Source organism: Ovis aries, chromosome 6 (genome assembly GCF_016772045.2).
Source record: "Ovis aries strain OAR_USU_Benz2616 breed Rambouillet chromosome 6, ARS-UI_Ramb_v3.0, whole genome shotgun sequence".
In the NCBI taxonomy this organism is placed as follows: Eukaryota; Metazoa; Chordata; class Mammalia; order Artiodactyla; family Bovidae; genus Ovis; species Ovis aries.
Genome location: NC_056059.1, coordinates 22866108 through 22889495, shown reverse-complemented (window position 1 = coordinate 22889495; position 23388 = coordinate 22866108). Strand labels below are relative to the sequence as shown.

Below are 23388 nucleotides of genomic sequence, written 5' to 3'. Positions count from 1 at the left end.
AATTGCATTCCAGTATATAGTAGATGCAGGCAAATACTGTTTGATTCCATTTATATAAAGTGTCTAGAATAGTCAAATTCATAGAATTAGAGAGTACATTGGTAGATGTCAGGGGCTGGGGGGGTGGGAGTGTGGTGAGGGGGAAGAGGAGTTAGTGTTTAATGGGGACAGAGTTTTAGTTTAGGAAGGTGAAAAATTCAGGAGATGAATGATGGTGAGAGTTGCGCAATGTGACTATTCTTAGTGCTACTGAACTGTGCAGTTAAATATGATTAAAATAGTATGTTATACATTAAATGACTTTCACTGCAATAAAAACACATGTGAAACTAAATAAACAACAGTTTAAAAAATAAAAAATATAAATCTTCCTGGAAGCCCACTGGACCAGAAGAAAAGACAGGCAAAGGGGTGTCCCCAGAATCAGCAGTAATGGAACAAGAATTAGTTAAGTCTTCTACATGGCAATTCAGTGTTTTTAATGTAATTATACCTAATAATCTCATCTTCAACTTTCTTAAAACTACCTGCTAATACTTTAGAGCAAGTTTAGCAATCTAAATTAGCAGGAAGAAAATAAGAGAACCAGTATGGCATGTGAGACAGCGGGGCAAATTCAGTAATGAAATCCATCTGAGTACAAAACCCAGGTTCCCCATTTTTGTTGTGTCTACAAGAATCAGTCCTTGGTATTCTTTGGAAGGAATGATGCTAAAGCTGAAACTCCAGTACTTTGGCCACCTCACGCATAGAGTTGTCTCATTGGAAAAGACTCTGATGCTAGGAGGGATTGTGGGCAGGAGGAGAAGGGGACGACAGAGGACGAGATGGCTGGATGGCATCACTGACTCGATGGATGTGAGTCTGAATGAACTCGGGAGTTGGTGATGGACAGGGAGGCCTGGCATGCTGCAATTCATGGGGTCGCAAACAGTCGGACATGACTGAGCGACTGAACTGAACAGGGAAGATACTTAGCTTCTCCAACCCTCAGTGCTCCCTGAGATAAGCATCAGAGGAGATAAGCATTCCCATTTCACAGTATTAAAGATTACATGAGATTATATATATTAACCATTCTGAGTGCTCACAGTTGCTAAGTACTCAAGAACTAGTACTTATTATTAAACTGCTACAAATAATCATCTATATTCCCATCTCACAAATAAGTACTATCAATGCTTTAGCATGTGATCTTTAGCTTAATTTTCTATGTGTGTACTTCCCATATTTTTATTCAATAATGAGATCATATTATACATAATGCCTGCAGCTTACTTTCTTAAGACAATCTTTCCACGTCAACAAAGTTTCACAACACTATTTCCAGTACTTCACAATATTCTCTTCTGTGTCTCTACAATCATTTCTTTCTCTGATCACTTTATTGCTAAGCATTTAGGATGGGCACAAATTTTTACCATGATAAACAATGCTGTTATTGTTGCACATAAATACTTCAATATAATCCTCCTTGGGTTAAATTCCTAGAAGTGAAATCACTGGGTGAAAATGTAAATGCCCTTTTTTAGATATTCTGACACAGTATGACAGTCTCTCCCAGAAAATCCTCTTACCAAGAGGATACACAAGATTCACTTTTTATGAAACTATCTACAACACTAGATATTGTCATTTTATTTTCAAAGAGAAAAGGCATTGCCAATATGATAGGAGTGAGAAAGTGGTTCATTGCTGTGACGATAAAATAAAAGCACTTTGAAGGTTAATTAAAATCTCTTAATTACTATTTTAATTAAGCTTATTCTAGAGAAGGAATCAACAAATATGACCAACACAATTAATCTAACCCACCATCTATTTCTGTACATCCCACAAGTTAAGACTGGTTGTCACAGATGAATATTTGCAATTAATTTGGTGATAAGGAATGCTACCTTGGACTCCAATTAAGCAAAATGTTATTGAAAAAAAATCACTTTTTCTCATTAGCCAACTTGTATTACAAAAAGTTATATGTACTCAATAACCTTTAGTATTGTATTTTGAATTTTGTAAAAAAATAATTTCTTGAATATTTGTTTTTTCTCATGTTATCTAAGCATGTAATATTCTCAGTGTTGCACCTTGAGGCACAAAGTGCAAAATATTATCTGGCTGTTTACAGAAACATTTGTCAACCTCTCATTTGTTCAGGGTCTTCTGAGGTGGCTCAGTGGTAAAAAACCTGCCTGCCAACACAGTAAGTGTGGGTTTGATCCCTGGGTCAGGAAGATCTCCTGGAGGAGGAAATGGCAACCCACTCCAGTATTCTTACTTCAGAGATCCCAAGAGGAGCCTGGCGGGCTAACAGTTCATGAAGCCACAAAGAGTCGGACACAACTGACTATGCACACACACACATCCAAAGCGTTCACTAAAAGTACAAGTAAACGCACGCTAAGTCACATCAGACTCTTCGTGACCCTATGGACTGTAGCCCGCCAGGCTCTTCTGTCCATGGAATTCTCCAGGCAAGAGTACTGGAGTGGGTTGCCATGCCCTCCTCCAGGGGATCTTCCCGACCCACGGACTGAACTCGCATCTGCAGCCTATGTCTCCTGAGGCTCCTGCATTTCAGGCAGCTTATTAACCACTGAGCCACCAGGAAAGCCCCATTTACTCCCTGTCAGTGCTTTGCAAACTTACAGTTCTCAGGTTTTCCAGAGGTGATTTTGGGAGGAAAGGGAAGGCAAGAGAGGACAAGCCCCCACACGTCAATGGTTTCTATTGCCTTTGCTTCCACATCTGGGTCCAAATAATATTTCATGCAAAAATTAACCTTAGTGTTTTACAAAAGGGTCTGAAAATTGCTTCTGAGGATGGAGCAGGGCTTCACTTTAGCCACAGGCAGCTTCTCCATACTTTCTTCTGGGGCCTGTTGACAGGAGACAGTTCCCCATAGGCCCCAGCCCACCTGCTTTCAAATCAAAAAGCTCCATTTTTAAAAAGGTCCATCAGCAGATGAACGGATAAGAAAGCTGTGGTACATATACATAATGGAATATTACTCAGCCATTAAAAAGAATACATTTGAATCAGTTCTAATGAGGTGGATGAAACTGGAGCCGATTATACAGAGTGAAGTAAGCCAGAAAGAAAAACACCAATACAGTATACTAACACATATATATGGAATTTAGAAAGACGGTAACGATAACCCTGTATGCGAGACAGCAAAAGAGACACAGATGTATAGAACAGTCTTTTGGACTCTGTGGGAGAGGGAGAGGGTGAGATGATTTGGGAGAATGGCACTGAAACATGTATAATATCATATAAGAAATGAATCGCCAGTCTAGGCTCGATGCAGGATACAGGATGCTTGGGGCTGGTGTACTGGGATGACCCAGAGAGATGGTACAGGGAGGGAGGTGGGAGGGGGGGCAGGATTGGGAACACGTGTACACCTGTGGCAGATTCATGTTGATGTATGGCAAAACCAATACAATATTGTAAGTAATAAATAAATAAATAAATAAATAAATTTTAATAAATAAATAAAAGGTTGCATTTCTGACTGATGAAAATAACTGATGATCAATGTAAATCAATCTAAATTAGTATTAGTAACGTTTTCTCCTTTCTGGTTCTGGTCTGGTCTGATTTCTGGTAGGGCCAAGTTCCAGTCCTCCCTTCTCTGGAGGCCCAGGGAAAAGTCCCATAATGCCTGGGCATCTCTAGGTCATCCCTTTCATCCCCTCCCCTCCCACCTCCTCCCCCTTCTTCTTTCAACCTGGCTTCCTTTCCTCCCTTGAAATCTTTGATGTTAGTACTTGGATTCTTTTATTTAAGGGCTTCCCTGGTGGTGCAGAGGTTAAAGTGTCTGCCTGCAATGTGGGAGATCTGGGTTCGATCCCTGGGTTGGGAAGATCCCCTGGAGAAGGAAATGGCATCTCACTTCAGTTTTCTTGCCTGGAGAATCCCATGGATGGAGGAGCTTGGTAGGCTACAGTCCGTGGGTCGCAAAGAGTCGGACACGACTGAACGACTTCACTTTCACTTTTCTCCTTTCAGGAGGAAACTAATCTTGAATCATGGAAACTATTTTGCACTTAAAACTGTTAAGCAATCAGGGATTAAGGACCTACATACTGAATTATGAATAGTTCAAGCCTTGCTAAACTTTTAGTGAAATGGGAATAAAAACACATTAGAAGTGTTCAAGAGGGAATTCCTCGTTGAGATAACAGTGTTAAGCTGCCACACAGATTTTCCCATTCCAGTATCTAATCAAGTATTCCTTTATGTATTGAAGTGACAGGCAGGCCTTCTCATGTATGAAAGAAGTTGTACAATACAACACTGGCATATTGTAATTGTAAACTGTATATTGAAATAGAATTGATAAAATAACAACAAGTTGTGTCCTGCATCCTTGTAGAGAACTTAGGAATGGCAGAAAACTTGATCCAATAGTGATTAGCAGTGATTCTGGTAGTGATTAGCAGTGATTCCACTTAAGCCTAGAATTTCTATAAGAAAAAGTGTGAAGCTTTTTGTAGAAGAGATAGAAATATTTATTTTAAGTCTTGTTTACAAAAATAAGGAAGTGAGAGCTAGGAGAGCTTCAGTTTTTAATCTGTGGATCTGGTAATATCTAAAATTAAAACACATAGTTAAATAATACTAGGGAACAAACTGTTAAGCAACTATTCCCACAGCAAGGAGGCAAGAAAGAATATACAAGGAGCAAATACACATAGAACAGAAAGTATAATCCTGACTGTCTTTCAGTTTTCTGAGCCATTAGTGGGTTGTGAGAGTAAGCTTACATTGAAGCTGTTTCTTCTGTCTGTGGCAAAATGTAATGAAATGGTTAGGAGTGAAAAACTAAACACAGGAATAAAAACTGGGTTCTTTTTCCATTAACTGTGACTTTCTTGATGATTGGGCATTTCCAGAAGGTTTAACATAATTGCCTCTTCGCCCTTCCTGAAGCTTGGTTAGATACGTCCTGACACATTCCCACACGCATAGCTCTTCTACCCTTGGGTTCAGTTTGGCAGAGAAATGCTTTCAAATAAGCAAGAAAGAAAATAGCGTGTTCTTTACTAGGTTCTTGCTGTTGAAATTCAGCAACAAAATAACGCTATCAATTCCATAACAGGAACTCTGGCCACTAGAATTTAAAGGTATATGATCAGTTTATATCAAAGTTATCTTCATTCTGGAATCAGGTAAGTCTAGACAATGAGAATATAATCAGTAAAATTACCAAAAGAGTAACCATGATAATGGCAATGATAACTAGTGTTTGGTACTTACTGTGTAGCAGGCCATGAACAAGTCACAAGAAACAGATGCCTTGTTGTAACTCCATTGTATTAACTACTTCGAGGTAATGGCACCAATGAGGTAAGGCCATTATTTTCACCATTTTGTAGGTGCAGTTTAGCAGATTGACATGCTCTTGGAACCAGTCACTGTGGACCTGGATTTGAACCTGAGCTTCTTTATCCCAGAGCCATCCGTGATGGTGCTCATCCATAATATTTTTTTACCATTGCCACCCCATGGACTGCAGCCCACCAGGTTCCTCTGTCCTCTACTATCTCCTGAAGTTTGCTTAAATTCATGTCCATTGAGTCTATGATTCTGTTTAACCATCTTATCCTCTACCACCCCCTTCTCCTCCTGCCTTCGATCTTTCCCAGCATCAGGGTCTTTTCCAATGAATCGGCTTTTCACATTAGGTGGCCAAAGTATTAGAGCTTCAGCTTCAGCATCAGTCCTTCCAATGAATATTCAGAGTTGATTTCCTTTAAGATTGATTGGTTGATCTTGCACTCCAAGAGACTCTAAAGAGTCTTCTCCAGCACCACAGTCTGAAAGCATCGATTCTTCAGCACTCAGCCTTCTTAATGGTTTAACTCTCAACATTTGTACAGAACTACTAGAAAAACCATAGCTTTGACTATATGGACATACTGAACAAGACAGCTTTTAAAAAATAGAAATTGCTGAAAATGGAGGTAACTAATACAAGAAAAGAAAAATAGGTGGTTACTACTACAAAGGGGGCATTTGAACTCTATTATCTTCAAACATCCTTAGAAAAAAACCCAGAAAACTGAGCTCCATATACTGGACATTGGACCAGTAGACGAAGAGGGCAACGATCCCCAGATCTGGCCTAGGTGGAAGAGATGGCCATGAGAAAGGACAACAGCAGGGGACCTAAGAGTTCCTCCCAAATGCTAACACAGCCACAGCATTGTCAGTAGGCACTGGGATAAGGGACAGATGTAAGAATCACAAAAACTGAATGAAAGTAGTCACCATTTCCAAAAGTGTTTCTAAGTGATCCAAATAAGAATCATCAAATATGAAAAAATACTATGTGGTTTGATAATATGAGGAGAAAAGGGGAGAAGAAGAGTTACGCTGGCTTCTCTACTGCAGGACTGCTAGAGTCTTTGATATACACAAGTGAATCTCCATGGGATGACTACCGTACGCAGCATTTCTTAAACCTTTTGAACACAGCATTCTTTCTTCTTAGAAAAAGATGTTAACATTTTGTAGATTACCTTTTTTTTTCCGTAGAACACAGTTTGAATGAATTAATCAGCCTTTATTCTTTCTCTGTGGTGAAATTATCAAGAGTGCATTGCTGGCGGGAGGACTTGCGCTTTGTGTCCCAGGTACATCCACACACACTTACACGTGAAACAGTAAGTCAGCAAGACCAGGCTGCCTTATCAGATGTGCTACAATGTGTTCCACATGCAGGACTATTAAAACTGGAGTTTCTTTAACTACCTGAGTTGGGAAGGGGGGATTAACTGTAGACAATGTGTGTGTATTATTTCTGCTGTCTATGGAGAGAAGTACCCTCACATTTATCAGAGAGTCAAAGAATTCCAGGATCTAAAAACATGTAAGAACCAACTGAACTTGCACAATAAGAAGAATCTTTACAAATACAAAGGTGAATCCCAGGAGGGTGGAGATCAAGATAGCACAACAGGAAGACACTGGGCTCACCTTCTCTCACGAACACAGGGAAAACTACAATTTGCATATATCACAACTATCATTGAAAACAACCCAGGGACCAGCAGAATAGCTCTTCTGTAACCAAGTCTGTAAAGAAAGATCTGCATGGAGTCTGGTAGGAATGGAGGAGAAGCGATCTGGTCAAGACCCACATCCCACCAAGGAATCCAGGAGAGAAAAGGGAGACCACAGGCTCGGGCACCCTCCCAAAGCAGGGGATTCGAGCCACTTATTAGTCACCCCAATCCTGGGGTCTGATGCTGGGAAGATGAGTCCACTTAGCTGGCTTGAAAGCCAGTGGAGCTCACTGGAGAGTTGTAAGAAGTCAAGACTCTGCTCTTGGAGTGTGCACACACAGACTTGCTTACTCCCAGTCACAACACAGAGGCAGAAGAGTAAGAACTATCTGGAGCTCTAGACAGCTTGCCAGGACTGCCACAGTGCTCCCCCTGTGCTCCCACCCCCCACCCCGCCCACACAGGCCTCCTCCAGCTCCACTGAGGCAGAGGCTGCCACTGCCAATGAGACTGCATGCTTGGAGAGAGCAGAACTAGCCGGGACACCCAGCTCTGCCTCTCATCACTGAAGAGGAATCCATTGCTGGCGGGCCCCTACCTGTGCACAGTCGAGAGAAGCAAAATCAGCTCCAGGGAGGAGCTTATCATCCCAAGTGAGTGCGTCGTGGCACACATTTGGGAGGGAGTGAAGCCAACCCTCCTGACTCCAACCCAGCCTCTAACTGAGAGGAAAACTGAAATCGGCACAGAAGTGCAGCCCCCAAACCTCAGGCCCTGGGGATGCCCCAAACCAAGACAAATTGCCATCACACCCAGGGGAAACCCCACTCCCTCGGAGCTCGTACTTCCCTCCCTTAGGCCGCACTTCGGGCTGTGACAATAGCTGAGCAGAGGAGAAGCTCTGGCTCGCACCTGGCTCTGGCCTCAGCCCCTCCAGGTCTAGCCGTGCCTTCCACCAAGGCAGTAGCTGCCGCACGCCCACGGGAAGACACAGCCTGTGCTCCCCTCACACTCAGCCCTCCCATCGCAGCCACTAGCACACGGACCGCACAGGGATGTTCCCACTCAAGGACGCACCTTCAAGACGGGGGTGGGTAACTGTTTCACATAATTCCATGGAGACGGAGAAAGTTAAATAAAGTGAGCAGACACTTTGTTTCAAACTTTGATGAGCAAAAGTGCTATATTATTATTATTCCAACATTGAGTCATACTTCCTCTATCAGAGACAGTATAGGAAAGGAAACAATCTGTAGCATTTTGACTAGTGTGTGTCTGAAAACCAGCACAAATTACAAAGAAATGGGAAATAATCAAAGAAGAATTAAAATCAAAGCAAAGTCCTCTGTCAGGCAAGCTCAAGATGACAATTAAGTCATTTCATGAATCCATCTGAATCCAGGCAGGAATTCCACTGATCTTAAGTACCTATTACAAAACACCAACATTTTAATTTAAAATATTACTTAAATATTTATCTTCCAAAATAATGTTAGTAGTATTCCTGCTATACACATATATTTTCCAAATAAGCAAATCTATTGTAATAGAGAAACCTAAGAAATACCCTCAATTAATTTAAAAAAAAATTTGTTAATAATAATTGTTATTTATTAATAATAGCTCTATGGTCTTGTTACCATGAAATAGAAACTATTCATTATCCCTAGGAGATAGTCAGAGAATGAGAGAGGTAAAAAGGTACAAGTTGAATGTCTACTACTTACCTGACATATTTCATGCAGGCTACTTTTAACCCTGTGAGCTACAAATTATTATACCTGTTTTATAGATAAGGAAACTGAGGTTCAGAGAGGTATAACCAAGCTCTCATAGCAAATAGATATTAGAGGTAGAAGTAAAAGTCTGGTCTCTCTGATTCCAAACTCCTTTCCCCTTCAACACATCTATTTCTACAATTTAAAAAAACTAAATAATTAAAAATTGATAAACTATAAAACAACTATAGAGAAATGTTTTTAGTGATATAAGATCAAATCTAAAATGTTAAGTAGGAAATAAGCTCATAGCAATTTTTCATCACAAAATATTTCTATAGTTATCCCAGAAAGTTTTTTTTATAATTATACCTATACCCATAGGAAAATTTCCTTCAAAAGGAAAAATCATTTTAACAGAAGTACCACTTTGTAAGTGGTGATGTAAGTAAAATAAATAATATAACCTATAATTTAAAATAGCAGAAGCATTTAATGGCTAATATTTATTGATTGACTGACAATGGACCAGCACTGAAAAAATACGTGTTATATTTAATAAAATACCCCTTGCTCAACATTACCTATTTTTATACTGATCTTGAAATAGCAATGGCAAGTTCTATATTTTAAAACCAGGTTGAAGAATGATCTAGTTTTTTTGCCCCCTCTGAGTCCTTTTAAGAAAGTTTTTTACCTTCACTAGTTCTGTGAGGATAACTCAGAGATCATTTCAGTTCAATAAATAACCCATTCAGGGAAGACACTTCCCATTCTCTATTCATCAGCAGAGAAATACCACCTTCGAAAATACCTTTTCCTGAATATCCACCCACCATCATTTCTTGGATGAATGAGTAAATGAGATTCCATACCAGCATCCTGGAGTAGAAACTCCAAAGTGTTGTCAGGGGCTCATACAAGCCCATGACCCACAGTGCAAATGGAAGCAGTGCAGCCAATTCGGATTTCCACCTGGAAATCAAGGACTGGATAGCTTCTGTGAGTGTAAAGAATTATCCTCCTCCCCCAAGTCCATATCCCATTCCCCAGTAGAGGTGTCAGTTGAGCAGCTTAAAGATATAGGGAAGCCCCATGAAGGTGCAGTGTGGGTGGGGATGAGGGGTTGTGGAGTTGGACAGGGATTGTGGAGTTGGAGGGGCGGTTCCAGGAATCTTAACCCAATCAGCAGAAGGCAGGGAGACCCAGTGCCAATGCAGAAAGAGCTGGCATGGGAAACAGGGCTGGACAAGGACAAGCAGTTCCGGAGGGCCAGCTTTCCCACCCACCGCCCACCTCCAAGTCCAGGAAAACCCACCCTCTTCCATTTCCAGGCCCACTGGCATTAAGCATCTTCCTTTCCTCTCTTCCTCTTAGAAACTACTCCTGTCTTCTCAACCTCATGGAAGCTTCTCCCCCTCCAAAGCAGAGACTGCAAACGGCAACATTTCCTCAGTTTTAGAGGTTCCAGTCCCCAAGAGTCAAGTCCAGAGCATCAGTCAGAAACACCTTCTTCTCCTTCTGCCCTGCAACAATCAGGCACCCTCTGAAGCACCATACCTCAAAATCATAAAACAATGAAAAACTAACCAACCAATCTATATGGCTTTTCTCATAAAATTTAGCTATTTAAATTCCATGACAAGAGTCATGTCTTGGCTGGGCTCTCACTGGTGACAAGAGTTGGATGACACCCTTCCTTCTGGTTTTCACAGAAGCAGGAAATCTTGGTAGAAAAAAAAAATGATTTAGCCTTCTTTTTCTCTTGAACCTTTTGTGTGTGTTATGTGTGGTGAGAGCCATGAATATCATGAGCTCCATCCTCTTAACAAATGTTCAAGAGTACAACACAATATTGTTAACAGCAGATACAATGTTGCATGGCAGATTTCTAAAGCTTATTCCTCTTGCTTAACTGAAACTTTATGCCCTCTGAGGAGCTACATATCTTCTCTCCCCCTGGGCCCTGGCAACCACCACTCCACTCTGATTCTACAATTTTGACTCTGTTTACATGCTTCTAGATTAAATGCATGTGTGTGTGTGTGTGTGTGTGTGTGTGTGTGTGTGTGTGTGTGTACACTCAGTTGCTCAGTCATGTCTGACCCTGCAATACTATGGACTGCAGCCCACCAGGCTCCTCTGTCCATGGGATTTTCCAGGCAAGAATACTGGAGTGTTCCCATTTGCAACATTTCCTTCTCCAGGGGATCTTCCTGACCCAGGGACTGAAACTGCATTTCTTGCATCTCCTGCACAGGGAAGCTTTTAGATAAATGAAATCATGCAGAAATAGAAAACAGTAAGCACTTGGAGAAATTTGGGCTTTTGTACACTATTGTTGGGAATGCAATGGTGCCGGTAAGGAAGGAAAGGTAAGGAAAACAAGAAATTTCTTCAAAAAAATTAAAAATAGAACTACTGTGATCTAGCAATCCCACTTCTAGATATTTATCTAAAAGAACTGAAATCAGGATCTTGTTCTTAGTAACATTGTTCATAATAGCCAAGATATGAAAGCAACCTAAATATCCATCAATGAGTGAATGGATAAAGAAAATGCACTGCATTTTTACAATGAAATATTATTCAGCATTGAAAAATGAAGGAAACTCTGCAATCTGTGATATCTTAGATGAACCTCTGGAGGACACTGCTAAGTGAAATAATCCTGTCAGACATGACAAATGCTACATGATTTCTCTTGAGCTTAGGCATATAGAGAGACATCCAGGAGACTGTGAAGGAGGGTGGCCTTCATGCAGAGTTGGACACTGGTATTTGGATTACAGAAGGGAACACGGGCAGGGTTGGTATCGAAAGCAACTCGAAGAGTTTGCATGACTAGAAAAAGTGATTACTATGCATATCAGGAAGTCCAAGGAAGTGGGACTCTAAGGAGGAGGTTTGCTAGTTCAGCTGCTGAGAATGTTATCTTATATAATGGTTGCACTTTCTACCTTGTATCCTCAGCACATCACCTTGGTCTTCATGTTATTTCCTCTCAAGGTAACTGTTTTCGCTTGGCTGGGGCTGTCATAACAAACTACCACCCGCTAGGGGGCTGAAACAATAAGAATGTATGGTTTCCCAGTTCTCAAGGCTACAAGCGCAAGATCTAGGTGTGTGCAGCATTAGTTCTTTCTAAGGGCTGTGGGGAAATCTGTTTCATGTCTCTTTCCTAGCTTCTGGTGGTTTGATGACAATCTTTAGCATTCCTTGTCCTGTGGAAGCTTCACCACAATCTCTGCATTCATCTTTTCATGGCATTCTTCCTGCGTGTACATCTGTGCCCATATTCCCCCTTTTCATAAGAATACTAGTCATACTAAATTAGGAATCCACTCTTCTCCAGTATGACCTCATTTTAACTAATTTCATTTGCAATGACCCTGTTTCAAAATAAGATCACATTCTGAGGTACTGGGGATTAGGACTCCAATAGGTCTTTTTTTGCTGGAGGAGAGGATGGACACAACTCAACTTGTAACTAGCCAAAACGGCTGCTGCAGACATCACATCTACCTGTAATGTCTCAGGGAAGTTAAGGGTATCTCTTCTTTCTATGACTTCCCAGCACATGCTATCCTAACTCAGGTATCAGAAACAGTGTCATTTGCCCGACCAATCACTGGTGAGGGGGTTTGAATTATGGGGGTTTGGAAGCGAAATGCTTCAAAGAATACAACCACTAACTTGACTGATAGACAAGGGACGAAACATCACAAGGTCTCAAGCATCTCAGTTATTATGCTCTCCTAAAATTTTCTATCCTCTAAATTGTGAGCTTTTCTTTTTTTCTACTCGCATTTATTAGCTGTTTTTTTTTAAATAAATGTTCACTGAAGAAAACTGAGAAAGTTTTAAAAAAATAAGTCTTGAATAATTCATATCCCACCAGCTGAGATTTCTTCTTCTAAAACACTAGTATATATATATGCATGTTTATCAAAGAAAATTGAGAAAAGGTTAATATTTTACCAAGAACCAATTTAAAACAGCTCATAATCCCACAGAGTTACTCGCTACTAATACGTTGGAAAATATATTTCCCATCTGTATCTACTATGTGTTCAGTCACTCAGTCGTGTCCGACTCTTTGCAGACTCTAGCCCGCCAGGCTCCTCTGTCCATGGAATTTTCCAGGCAAGAATACTGGAGTGGATTGCTTTGTCCCTACTCCAGGGGATCTTCTTTACCCAGGGATCAAAGTTTTATCTCTTGCAGCTCCTGCATTGGCAAGCAAGCTCTTTACCATCAGTGCCAGCTGGGAAGCCTGTATACATGTATATATATACTATATGTGTGTGTATGCTATACACACATTCATAAAGAAAAATTGGGACTACAGAGGGAATACTGCTGAGTAGCCTGATTTTTTTCAGTTAGTATTAATTTACTTGTTTGCAGGTCTTTCTCTATATTGGTAACTATCATGTTATCTAAAAACCTTCCACCTCCAATATACTCACACTATCCAGGGGTATACTGTAGGCCTTCTCAGTAGCTAAGTCATGTCTGACACTTTGAAACCCCGTGGACCCTGCCACAGTCCCCTCTCCAAGGGATTTCCCAGGCAAGAACACTGGAGTGGGTGGCCATTTCCTTCTCCAGGAGATTGTCTGACCTAGGATTCGAACCCGAATCTCCCACGTCTCCTGCATTGACAGGCAGATTCTTTACCGCTGAGCCACCTGGGAAGCCCACAGTGGTGTAAATGATACCAAAACATATTTACTTGGGTTAAGGGAAATCCATTAACTAGATACAATGTAAATGATAGCAGTGTATTGATACCAAGAGTATCATCCTGGTGATCCCCAAAGCATCATTTAGTAAATTTAATTGCAACACTGATCCATCTCAAGTCACAGACAGAAGATCGTGATTCAAGTGATGAGAAGGGAGAAAAGGTTAAGTCAGAAAGGGATTAGACTTTTTCACTAAAAGTAGAAAGGAATTAGACTTATTCACTAAAACCAAAGTCAAATAGTCAAACACAACCTCCTCTGTGAAGATTTGTCTGACCGATTCCCACTCCAACCTAAAGAGAATCCTCCCACTTGTGCTCAGTTACTATTTGCCTGCATATTTGTCTGTGTCCTCTATCATAACACCTACAAGTGTGGTATCACTGGTTTTTACATGACTATTCCCTCACAATCCTTCTGAGAGCAGACATGAGTTGACTCATTTTTGTAACTTCTGGGCTTCACATGTATGTTGTACTAAACAAATAAATGAGTTCATTCATTCACAGAAGAACAAGCTCAGAATTTTTCTCGTTCCCTGCAGTGGTCTGCCTTTTAAAGGAGTTATAGTTTGAATGCTTAATTTTTAAAGTTTTATTTGGAAAAAAGTGAAATGTAATTATTCCAGCACTAACCTGGATATTATGCTTAAGTATTAGTGATGCATGTGCCTAAAAAAGCCAGGTGTCTATAAAAATCAAGTACTAACTTGACAACCAGGTAATGGTTGCTAAGAAACTGTATTGTTCTGTGAACACATGGTGTATGAAGTATGGCCTAGATTCATATCCTACATAAAACATCTTCCTTGGAGTTATCTCAAAAGTCTGATTTTGCATGGCTTGTCAAGGCATGTAAGTTATTCTTTCTGCTCTCCTGCTATTAAAAATCATGGTTCTATACATAGAATATTATTTCAGCACCATGATCTGTTCCGGACCCCAGGTTGTTAGGTTACAGACTGAGGCCCTCTTCAGCTCCAAAGCATTTCAGTAGCATCAGATGTGACTCTCAAGTCACCGCTGAGGACCAACCATCACTTCAAAAATTAAACATCTACAATGTTTTTGTATTCCAAAGTGAAACAATGAGTTGGAGTTTATCTGTAAGTTTTATGGGACTTGTGTTCACTACTAGTGGAACACAGGGAGATTTTGCTATACTGTACCCCAAATAGGAGGGCTTCCCGTGTGATACAGCGGAAAAGAATTCACCTACCAATGCAGAGACGCAAGAGTCACAGGTTTGACCCGCGACTTACCGACCCCTTGCTGGGTCAGTAAGATCCCCTGGAACAGGAAATGACACCCCATTCCATTATTCTTGCCTGGAAAATTCCATAGATAGAGGAGCCTGGTGGGCTACAGTCCGTGGGGTCTCAGAGCTGGACACGACTGAGTGTATCCCAAATAGGAAGTTGTCTCCAAATCTTGACAAGGTAAGTGGCAGAGGTGGGAGGGCTGTCCAAAAAGTACCTATCAAGTATACTAAATTTAAGAGGTAGAAATCGTGCTTAAAATAAATATACCAATGTTTAACTGCTGTATTAGAATGTTTGTATAGCACAAGGGCCTACATTCAATATCCGATAATAAACCATAACGGAAAAACATATGAAAAAAGAATATATAAGATTGGTCAGGTGGCCTAGTATAATTAAAATGGTTAAAGTGTCAAGGAATTAACCTGAAAGAAGTCACGAGAATTCTTAAAAGAAGCAGTTCCCTGAACTGGTTGTGTCAGAACCGTCTTGAGTAAGTTCCCCCAGTGAACCAGATGCAAGCCTGTCTTTACCTGACACAACCACTGGTCTACCCAACATTCATTCTTTGCTTCTTCTTAGAAACAGAAGCCTGTGTTGGTATACCCAGCTAAAAAAGCACCCTTTCCCAGCTGCCCGGGCAAGTTGGCGCAGCCTGCAACTAAATCCGGCACATGACTGTAAGTGGCGATGATTGTATATTACTTCCGAGAAAGCACCTTCAAGGAAGATGAAGAGCTGGTGTGAGTATTTTGCCTTCTACCCTTCCCTCCTTTCTGCTATGTGGGATTTAGACTTTAAAGTGGGATCTCTCTTGCAAACACTTTAAAACATGAAGTAATCTTAGTCAGAAGCCAAAGATTACAAATCGAAGGAGCCCAGGTTCCCAAAGACCATGGACCAGCCATGCCAGCCCTGCACCACTTCTTCCACTGTTTTTATAGGAAAAAAAAAAAAAAGTCAAGCTAACATGTTAGCACTGCCATCATGCTACACCATCAAATCTTAAACACAACAGTGGTGGCATTTTCTTGGCCTTACCCCAGATTCCAACTGATGGTTTTCCTCTTTTGTCCCTTGTTTTATGATTATTTTTTTAATCTATTGGGATATAGTTGCTTTACAATGATGTTAGTCTCTGCTGTACTAGGAAGTGAATCGGCTATATGCATACATATAGCCCCTCCCTCTTGGGTCTCCCTCCCTCCAGCCATCCCACCCATCTAGGTCACCACAGGGCACCGAGCTGAGTTCCCAGTGCTATACAGATTCCCATGGTTCCTTTTCACGCAACTGTAAGTTCCTCAACAATGCACCTGGTGGTAGTGATTTCAGCACATCCTTCAGAAGTGCTCAGACAAGGCGAGGGTGGGGGGGGGGGGGGTGGGTAGTGAGGGGAGGAAGCAATGCCTGTCTTAGGATTAATGAAATAGGTGTTAGGAATTTTCAGTTTATCCAACTGCCTTGCGTGCTTAGTTGCTTCTGTCGTGTCTGACTCTTTGCAACCCCGTGGACTGTAGCCTGCCAGGCTTCTCTGTCCATGGGATTCTCCAGGCAAGAATGCTGGAGTGGGTTACCACTTCCTCCTCCAGTGGATCTTCCTGACCCAGGGATCAAACCCCTGTCTCTTATGTCTCCTGCATTGACAGGTGGGTTCTTCACCTCTGGCACCACCTGAGAAGCCCAGCTGCGTTAGCTCGCCTGAAATTTTACTAGTAAAGATGCTGATTATGAGACACAGAAGTTGGGAGCCTTTGGTACACAGACTGACCGTGAGAGAACGCTTTGGGCACAGTCGGCACAGAAAGCAAGCTAAGGGCAATGCAATCTTACATGAGTATGGCAGCCCACAACTGCGGGAAGGCAGAGTGTCAGTGAGAAAGCAGCTGTAGCAACATCGATGTTAAGGAATTTATCACAGTTAGAACCTCTTGTACTGTTCGTGGTGGTGGTGGTTTAGTTGCTAAGTCATGTCCAACTCTTGTGACCCCATGGACCGTAGCCCACCAGGTTCCTCTGGGTGATGGACCTTAAATAAATACAAAGGAATCTGGAAATCATGGTAAAAAACCAACCTATTGCTAAAAAACAACATAAGCCCCAAAGGAAGACAATGCCAATCAGAGCCTGGAGGACAGATTTGCAGTTAATGTTCCCCTGGCACGGACCATCAATAATTAGTTCTGTTAATACACCTACACTAATTTTCTGGTAAACTCATAGAGCGGTTTTGATTCTTCCCAATTTATTCATTTTTTAAGACCTTAAGCTCTTAGGTAAAGAAACCCCTTTAGATGTTGGGTTGGTAGGCTGGAAACACTAAGCATCTGGAGGACTTAATGAAACGCTACCTAGGCTGGAGCCTCCCGTTGGCTCTGCTGAGCAATGCTGTAGCTATGGACCTGGCAGGGTTAGGCTCCTCTCTACTTTCCATGAGAATGTTATTTTCCTTCCCTTACCAGCATAAGTAATAGAGGTCTGAATATGGCCTGAATGTTTATGTTTCCCCCAAAACCCACATGTTGACATTCTAATCCCCAATGATGGTGCTATGGAAAGTAAGGGTGTGGGAAAATACTTAGATCATAAGGTCGGGGGAGCATGGATGGGAATAGCACACTCATAAAAGAGGCTCCAGAGAGATACTTTGGCCCTCCGCCATCTGTGGGCACAGCAAGCAGGTGCCATCTATAAAGCAGACACCACACGTGCCTGAGCATTGATCTTGGACTTCCAGCCTCCAGAACTGTAAGAAATAGATTTTGGCTGGTTATAACCTATTCAGTGTGTGGTATTTGCTATAGCAAGTCTAAACAGACTAAGACAGGGGCTGATTCAGGACTCAAAAAATGCCAAATTAGTAATCAATTGTTATAAAGTTCAATAATATAAAAATAAAAGTATACACCCCCATACAATGCATTGAAATCATTTTTGGTTTGTCATAATAGCATCTTTAAAGCCTGAAATTATAGAACATTCAATTTGCATAATGAATGTCTCAGTATAAGGTATGTTGACTGACAGGTTTATATTTTGTTATCTAGGGTAATTTAAATTTAATCATGGTTTCCCCTATCCTCCCTTCTACCTGGAACCATAGCCTCTAATAAGTAGCAATTTCTGTTTTGGGGGTTGTCATACCCTATCGCCTCTGTTCTCCTAATATTTGAGAAAAATGGCCAAAAGACCAATACATAGAGAGACTAACACAGAGCACCAAAACAGTCCACATACATTTTGATCAACACCAGATGAGTTTGTTAAACTATCTTGTTTTAATAACATGTTGCAGCTTAAAAAAATTTTTTTAATTGGAGTATAATTGCTTTACAATGTTGTTAGTTTCTGCTCTACAATACCGTGAATCAGCCATAAGTATACATAAAACCCCTCCTCTAAGACCTCCCTGCCCACTCACCGTCCCACCTCTCTACATTATCACAGCACTGAGATGAGCTCCCTGGGCTATATATATACAGCACCTTCCCGCTAGCTATCTACTCCACACCTGCTAGTGTACATATGGGCTTCCCAGGTAGTGCTAGCCGTAAAGAACCCACCTGCCAGACATGCAAGAACAGAGGTTCAATTCCTGGGTCAGGAAGATCCCCTGGAACAGGATATGGCAACTCACTCCAGTATTCTTGCCTGGAGAGTCCCACGGACAGAGGAAACTGACGGGCTACAGTCCATGGGGTCACAAAGGGCTGGACACAACTAAAGCAACTGAGCATGTTCGCATGCAGTGTATAGGCACCATTTTGTTATTTGTTGTTTAGTTGCAGAGTTGTGTCCAGTTCTTTGTGACCCCATGGACTGTAGCCCACCAGGCTCCTCTGTCCATAGGATTTCCAAAGCAAGAATACGGGGGCAGATTGCCATTTCCTTCTCCAGGAGATCTTCCTGATCCATGTCTCCCACTTGGCAAGTGGACTGTTTACCACTGAGACACCTGGGAAGCCAGTGACCCAGCAATCCCACTCGTGGGCATACACCCTGAGAAAACCATGATTCAAAAAGACACATGGACCCCAAGGTCCACTGCAGCATTATTTACAATAGCCAAGACATGGGAGCAACCTAGATGTCCCCTGACAGATGAATGGGTAAAGAAGAAGTGGTGTGTGCACACGATGGAATATTACTCAGCCAGAAAAAGGAATGGCACTGGGTCATTTTGGTGATGCGGATGAACTTAAGAGTCTGTCATACCGAGTGAAGTAAGTCAGAAAGAGAAAAACAGATATTGCATATTAACACGTACATATGGAAATCTAGAAAAATAATACTGATAAATCTATTTGTAGGGCAGGAATAGAGACAAAGACATAGAGGATACATATATACTACCATGTTGTAGCTTCTTAAATAGCGTCTCGACCCAGACATACAATCTGTGCTTTGAAAAGGTAAAGATTATTTCCTAAGATTGAATGTAAACAGGTGAAATGATAAAAATAGATTCTATGTATACTGATTTCAATGAACAATGATTAATCTTTATAGTATTTATTTGCTGAATAGCTTTGAAATAAACATACCTATGTCTCTTCCTTGTAATACCAGGTATATGAAAATCACTCAAAAACTATCCATTCAAATGAATAATGAATGACACAATACAAGGTTTCAAAGGTGTTTACTATTTGGTCAAACAATATTTTTAAATTGTCAGAGGAAAATGTACATTAACATACATGCTAAACATTCCTCACTCCTGCATTATTGCTATGCGACACAATTTTACAGCCTGTGGGACAGGATAACTCCTGAGGTCATTGTTGGCTTCTGTCAAATATTTTTCTCAGTTAAATCATCTTCCCTTAAGTGATTTGGGAGTAAGATTAGGGCTAGGATGTTCAATTATAGACCAAACTTCTATATCTACTAAATGAATAAACAGGCTCTATCTTTTATAAAAGGTAGAAAAATAATCATGCTGTGTGGGATTTTTTTTTTTTTGCAAAATATACCATTTAGGAAAAACATAGGCTGAATACAAAAGAAATATTTTCTGTCTCTTGGACATCCATAAAAAACATATATCTTAGTCTCTGACATACAGCCATTCAGCTGTTATTTTGCATTTACTTAAAACATCCTCTGCTAAATAGTTATGTTCATCTTTAAAAGTAAATTGCTTAAAATTACATTCAATTTCTTTCTGTAAACCAACATTTCTTCACCTTGACAAAGGAAATACATTGGATACCACCAATGAGCTGTCATCAGCTTTACATTACACTTAGAGGGAAAAAAAAAAATCTGAGTCTGAAATTAGTAGAGTTAACAAAATTTTACTGATTTCATATTATTTCAAGATGGGTTTCAAAGCCATCCTACAAGTCCCTATCTGTAACATAAAAACAAAACCAAAGCTATGAGCAATCTTTCTCTCCTGGATTCATTAAGGCCTTGGAATCATTCATATCTGTGTTTTGTACACTTTGATTCTCTTCCACGTTTTTATGTACTTGCTTGTGAAAGCACCAGAACAAATTAATTGAAAGAAACCACTCTGAAACTACTTGAACATTTGATCTGACCATAGAGATTTAAAGGCTTATACAGCCTAGTTTATATTTTCCTCTGGATTTTGGTGTCAAAATGATTATAGAATGTATGTTTCTTGCTTTGTGATGGTTTTTTAATATGCGTGAAACATTAAAAAAAAGTCAGCATTTACCAAAGATCTCATGTATCAGGCTTTTCAGACTGGAACCAAAAGCTTTTTAAAGCATTTTTAACAACAAATGATGGTCTGTTTCACAGATCCTGACACCAATAATCAGTTTTCCTGACATACAGCTAAAAACAAAATTATCTTTTAACTAAATAGGATCAGCTTAAAAATCCCTCTGGAGCTGTTTTTATTTATTAAATGCCTTCATTAACACCACCATCTTTCACTTCTTATTACTCCAATTCGATTTCTCCCGCATACAAAGTAATGAGCAGGATGGCTGTGAATCCAGTTAACATCCCAGCGTTCTGAATCATGAAGAAGGTGAAATCGGTTTTTCTTCCAGTTACCTTTTCTCTCAGCATATCGTTCATCTCTGGAAACTAGAGGAAAGATATATTGTTAGATAACTGTTGCCATCTTGTGGTCAAACATAAAACAGTTATTACAAATTCCTGCGGGGGTGGGAGGGGGTGAGCGTTTCTGTCCGTGGTTTAAATGTTTTAGTACAGACAGCATAACAGCAAAAGGCAGCGTAATCAGACATCAACAAGAGTAGGAAAACTGTATTCCCCGGGTTAGTCAATCAGTGGCTTGAGATTAACCTCATTTTATGCCTCCTCTCCCTCTCTTCCTTGCTCTCCCTGCTCCAACCACATCATTCGGACCTCAAATGTATCCAGCCTCTTTCCATCCTCAAAATCTTCACGCCTACCAAAACCTCTTTTCCCTCGTCTTTCAACGAGCTAAATCTTTGAGGTTTCCGCTTTCTTACTTTCACAGGAAGGCTTCTCTTAGGCCTTCCTAACTTAGACACCCCTATTATCATCTTGCATCACATATACTGTTTTTCCATTCATTTCAGTTTTTATTTGTATTTATGTAATCATGTGTGTGGTTTTGTTTGCTGAATTACAGGTTCCCCTCTTTGCAGACAAAAAACCGTGCCTTTCTGCTCCCTCCACCATCTACAATCCCTTCCCAATTTCCAAGCCTGATATAAAAATATCAATCGATAATAGCTGATTAAATATGCTTTTAGAAACCACTATATAGTTAATTCTGGTTCTCTTCCATTTGTTTCCACTTGCTTGTTCTATCCCTCACAAAATCATAAGGTTTTTTAAACAAATGGTGCTGTCTTTGAATTGAAGACTATAACAATCTCACGGCGGTGAAAGCAATTAAAACCCCAAGTTCTGTACTTAAAATCCACTCTTTCTCAACACAAAACTTCTACTGAAAAGGCTCATGAAGAGATCTGTAAATGTCATCTTTTCAAAACACATTTCCAAGTGATTTGCTATGTACACAGTGGTGCAATGTGCCAAAGCATTCAGGAGACCTCCGGAGTCTGCGGTCACTCCATTTGCCTGATTTGAGAAAACTGTTACAAGGATACAATGGATGAAATTTGTAAAGCCATGCTGAAAAAAGCAAAGCTGCCATAAGTACATATAGCATCATTTATTCATATGATTTCTTTAAACTGAATAACTCTAATAGATTCTGCTCTTATATTTTAAAAGGAAAGAAGTGATGACCTAACATAAATACATTATGAGGCACTAAATTCTGTGAAGAAAAACGTAAATGCAGTGATGGTTCTAAGAGATGAAATCCTTGTGCTTAGAAGGGTCTGCACAGAACAATGAACAGAGTTAAGAATGCAGATGGAGGACATTAAATTAGTAAATTATATATGTAAAAACACATTCAGTTCCAAATGCAAAGGAAACATTCCTTGATTTGCATTCATTTAGCACATTTTCATTTTCTAGAAAGCCATCCATGATTTATTTGAAAATGCACGGAACCACTGATATTCTCTCCCTTACACACACACAGAGACATATGCAGAAACAGCAGAAACATAAACACAGATATAAATATATACTGACGCAAGTAAATATCGTTCATCGTTAACTTATCAAATTTACTTTAACTCAAAAGGCTCTCACTGTTTAGAACTTTGAAGTAACAGAAAGCTATTTACTTTATTCAACAAGTCATTTCCTTTCAAATATGACATCTTCTTGAAAAGGGGGTGAAAAGTCCTTCGGAGCCATACCATAGCAGCATACAAGCTTTACCCACAAGGAAAAACACTGGGAGGATATCTCTACTACAGCAAAAATAAGTCATTTCGTCCTCTAGCGATGAGATCCTACCTAGATCAAAGAATTGAGGAGAATCACTGTCAAATCACTATTAGTACAAACCACTCAAAAAGAGTGGACCTGGAATATTTTAAATGACAACAGAAAGGCCATCCACACTGAGGAAAGCAAAAGGTCACCCTTAGAGAAGGAAATGGCAACCCACTCCAGTGTTCTTGCCTGGAGAATCCCAGGGACGGGGGAGCCTGGAGGGCTGCCCTCTATGGGGTCACACAGAGTCAGACACAACTGAAGTGACTTAGCAGCAGCAGCAGTCAATTCATAACCCAGATGTTTATTTCCAAGTTTAAAATACAACAAAATCTTTAAATTTCTTACCATGTCTGCCAGAGAAATATAGAGGAACATGCCTCCAGCAAGGGCAAAGATAATATTTGGAGCAAAATTATTGCCCACCAAGATGCCAAAAGCTAGCCCAACATAGCAGGAACACGCAGAAAGGAAATTGAATAACAAGGCTTGTCGAGTGCTCATTCCTGCATTGAGAAGGATCACAAAGTCCCCTAGAAGAAGAAGAACACGTCAAGTCAATAGTCTTTCTTTTTTTAAAATTACTTTTTACTGGAGTATAGCTGCTTCACAATGTTCTGTTAGTTTCTACTGTGCAGCAAACAGCCATTCTCTCTTTTAGATTTCCTTCCCATTTTGGTCACCACAGAGCACCAAGCAGAGTTCCCTGAGCTACACAGCAGGTTCTCACTAGTTATCTGTTTTATACACAGTGTCAATAGTAGTGGAAGCAAAAGGTGGAGAGGGTGGCAGAAGATGAGATG

At 40.5% G+C, this 23388-nt stretch overlaps 1 protein-coding gene across 5 annotated transcripts in view; it reads right to left on the bottom strand.

Annotated features, from left to right (window-relative positions):
• Positions 1 to 19374: 19374 nt before the first annotated feature.
• SLC39A8 (solute carrier family 39 member 8) overlaps positions 19375 to 23388 on the bottom strand; it is an 82372-nt gene continuing 78358 nt past the window's right edge. For 3 of the 5 annotated variants that reach the window (XM_060416847.1, XM_060416848.1, XM_060416846.1), the window contains exon 8: positions 19375 to 23118. In XM_060416847.1, coding sequence (XP_060272830.1) covers positions 22661 to 23118 — 458 coding nt within the window. In that variant the 3' untranslated portion in view covers positions 19375 to 22660. The remainder of the gene's footprint in view (positions 23119 to 23388) is intronic. The other 2 variants (XM_012179610.4, XM_027970853.2) reach the window with 2 other exon arrangements.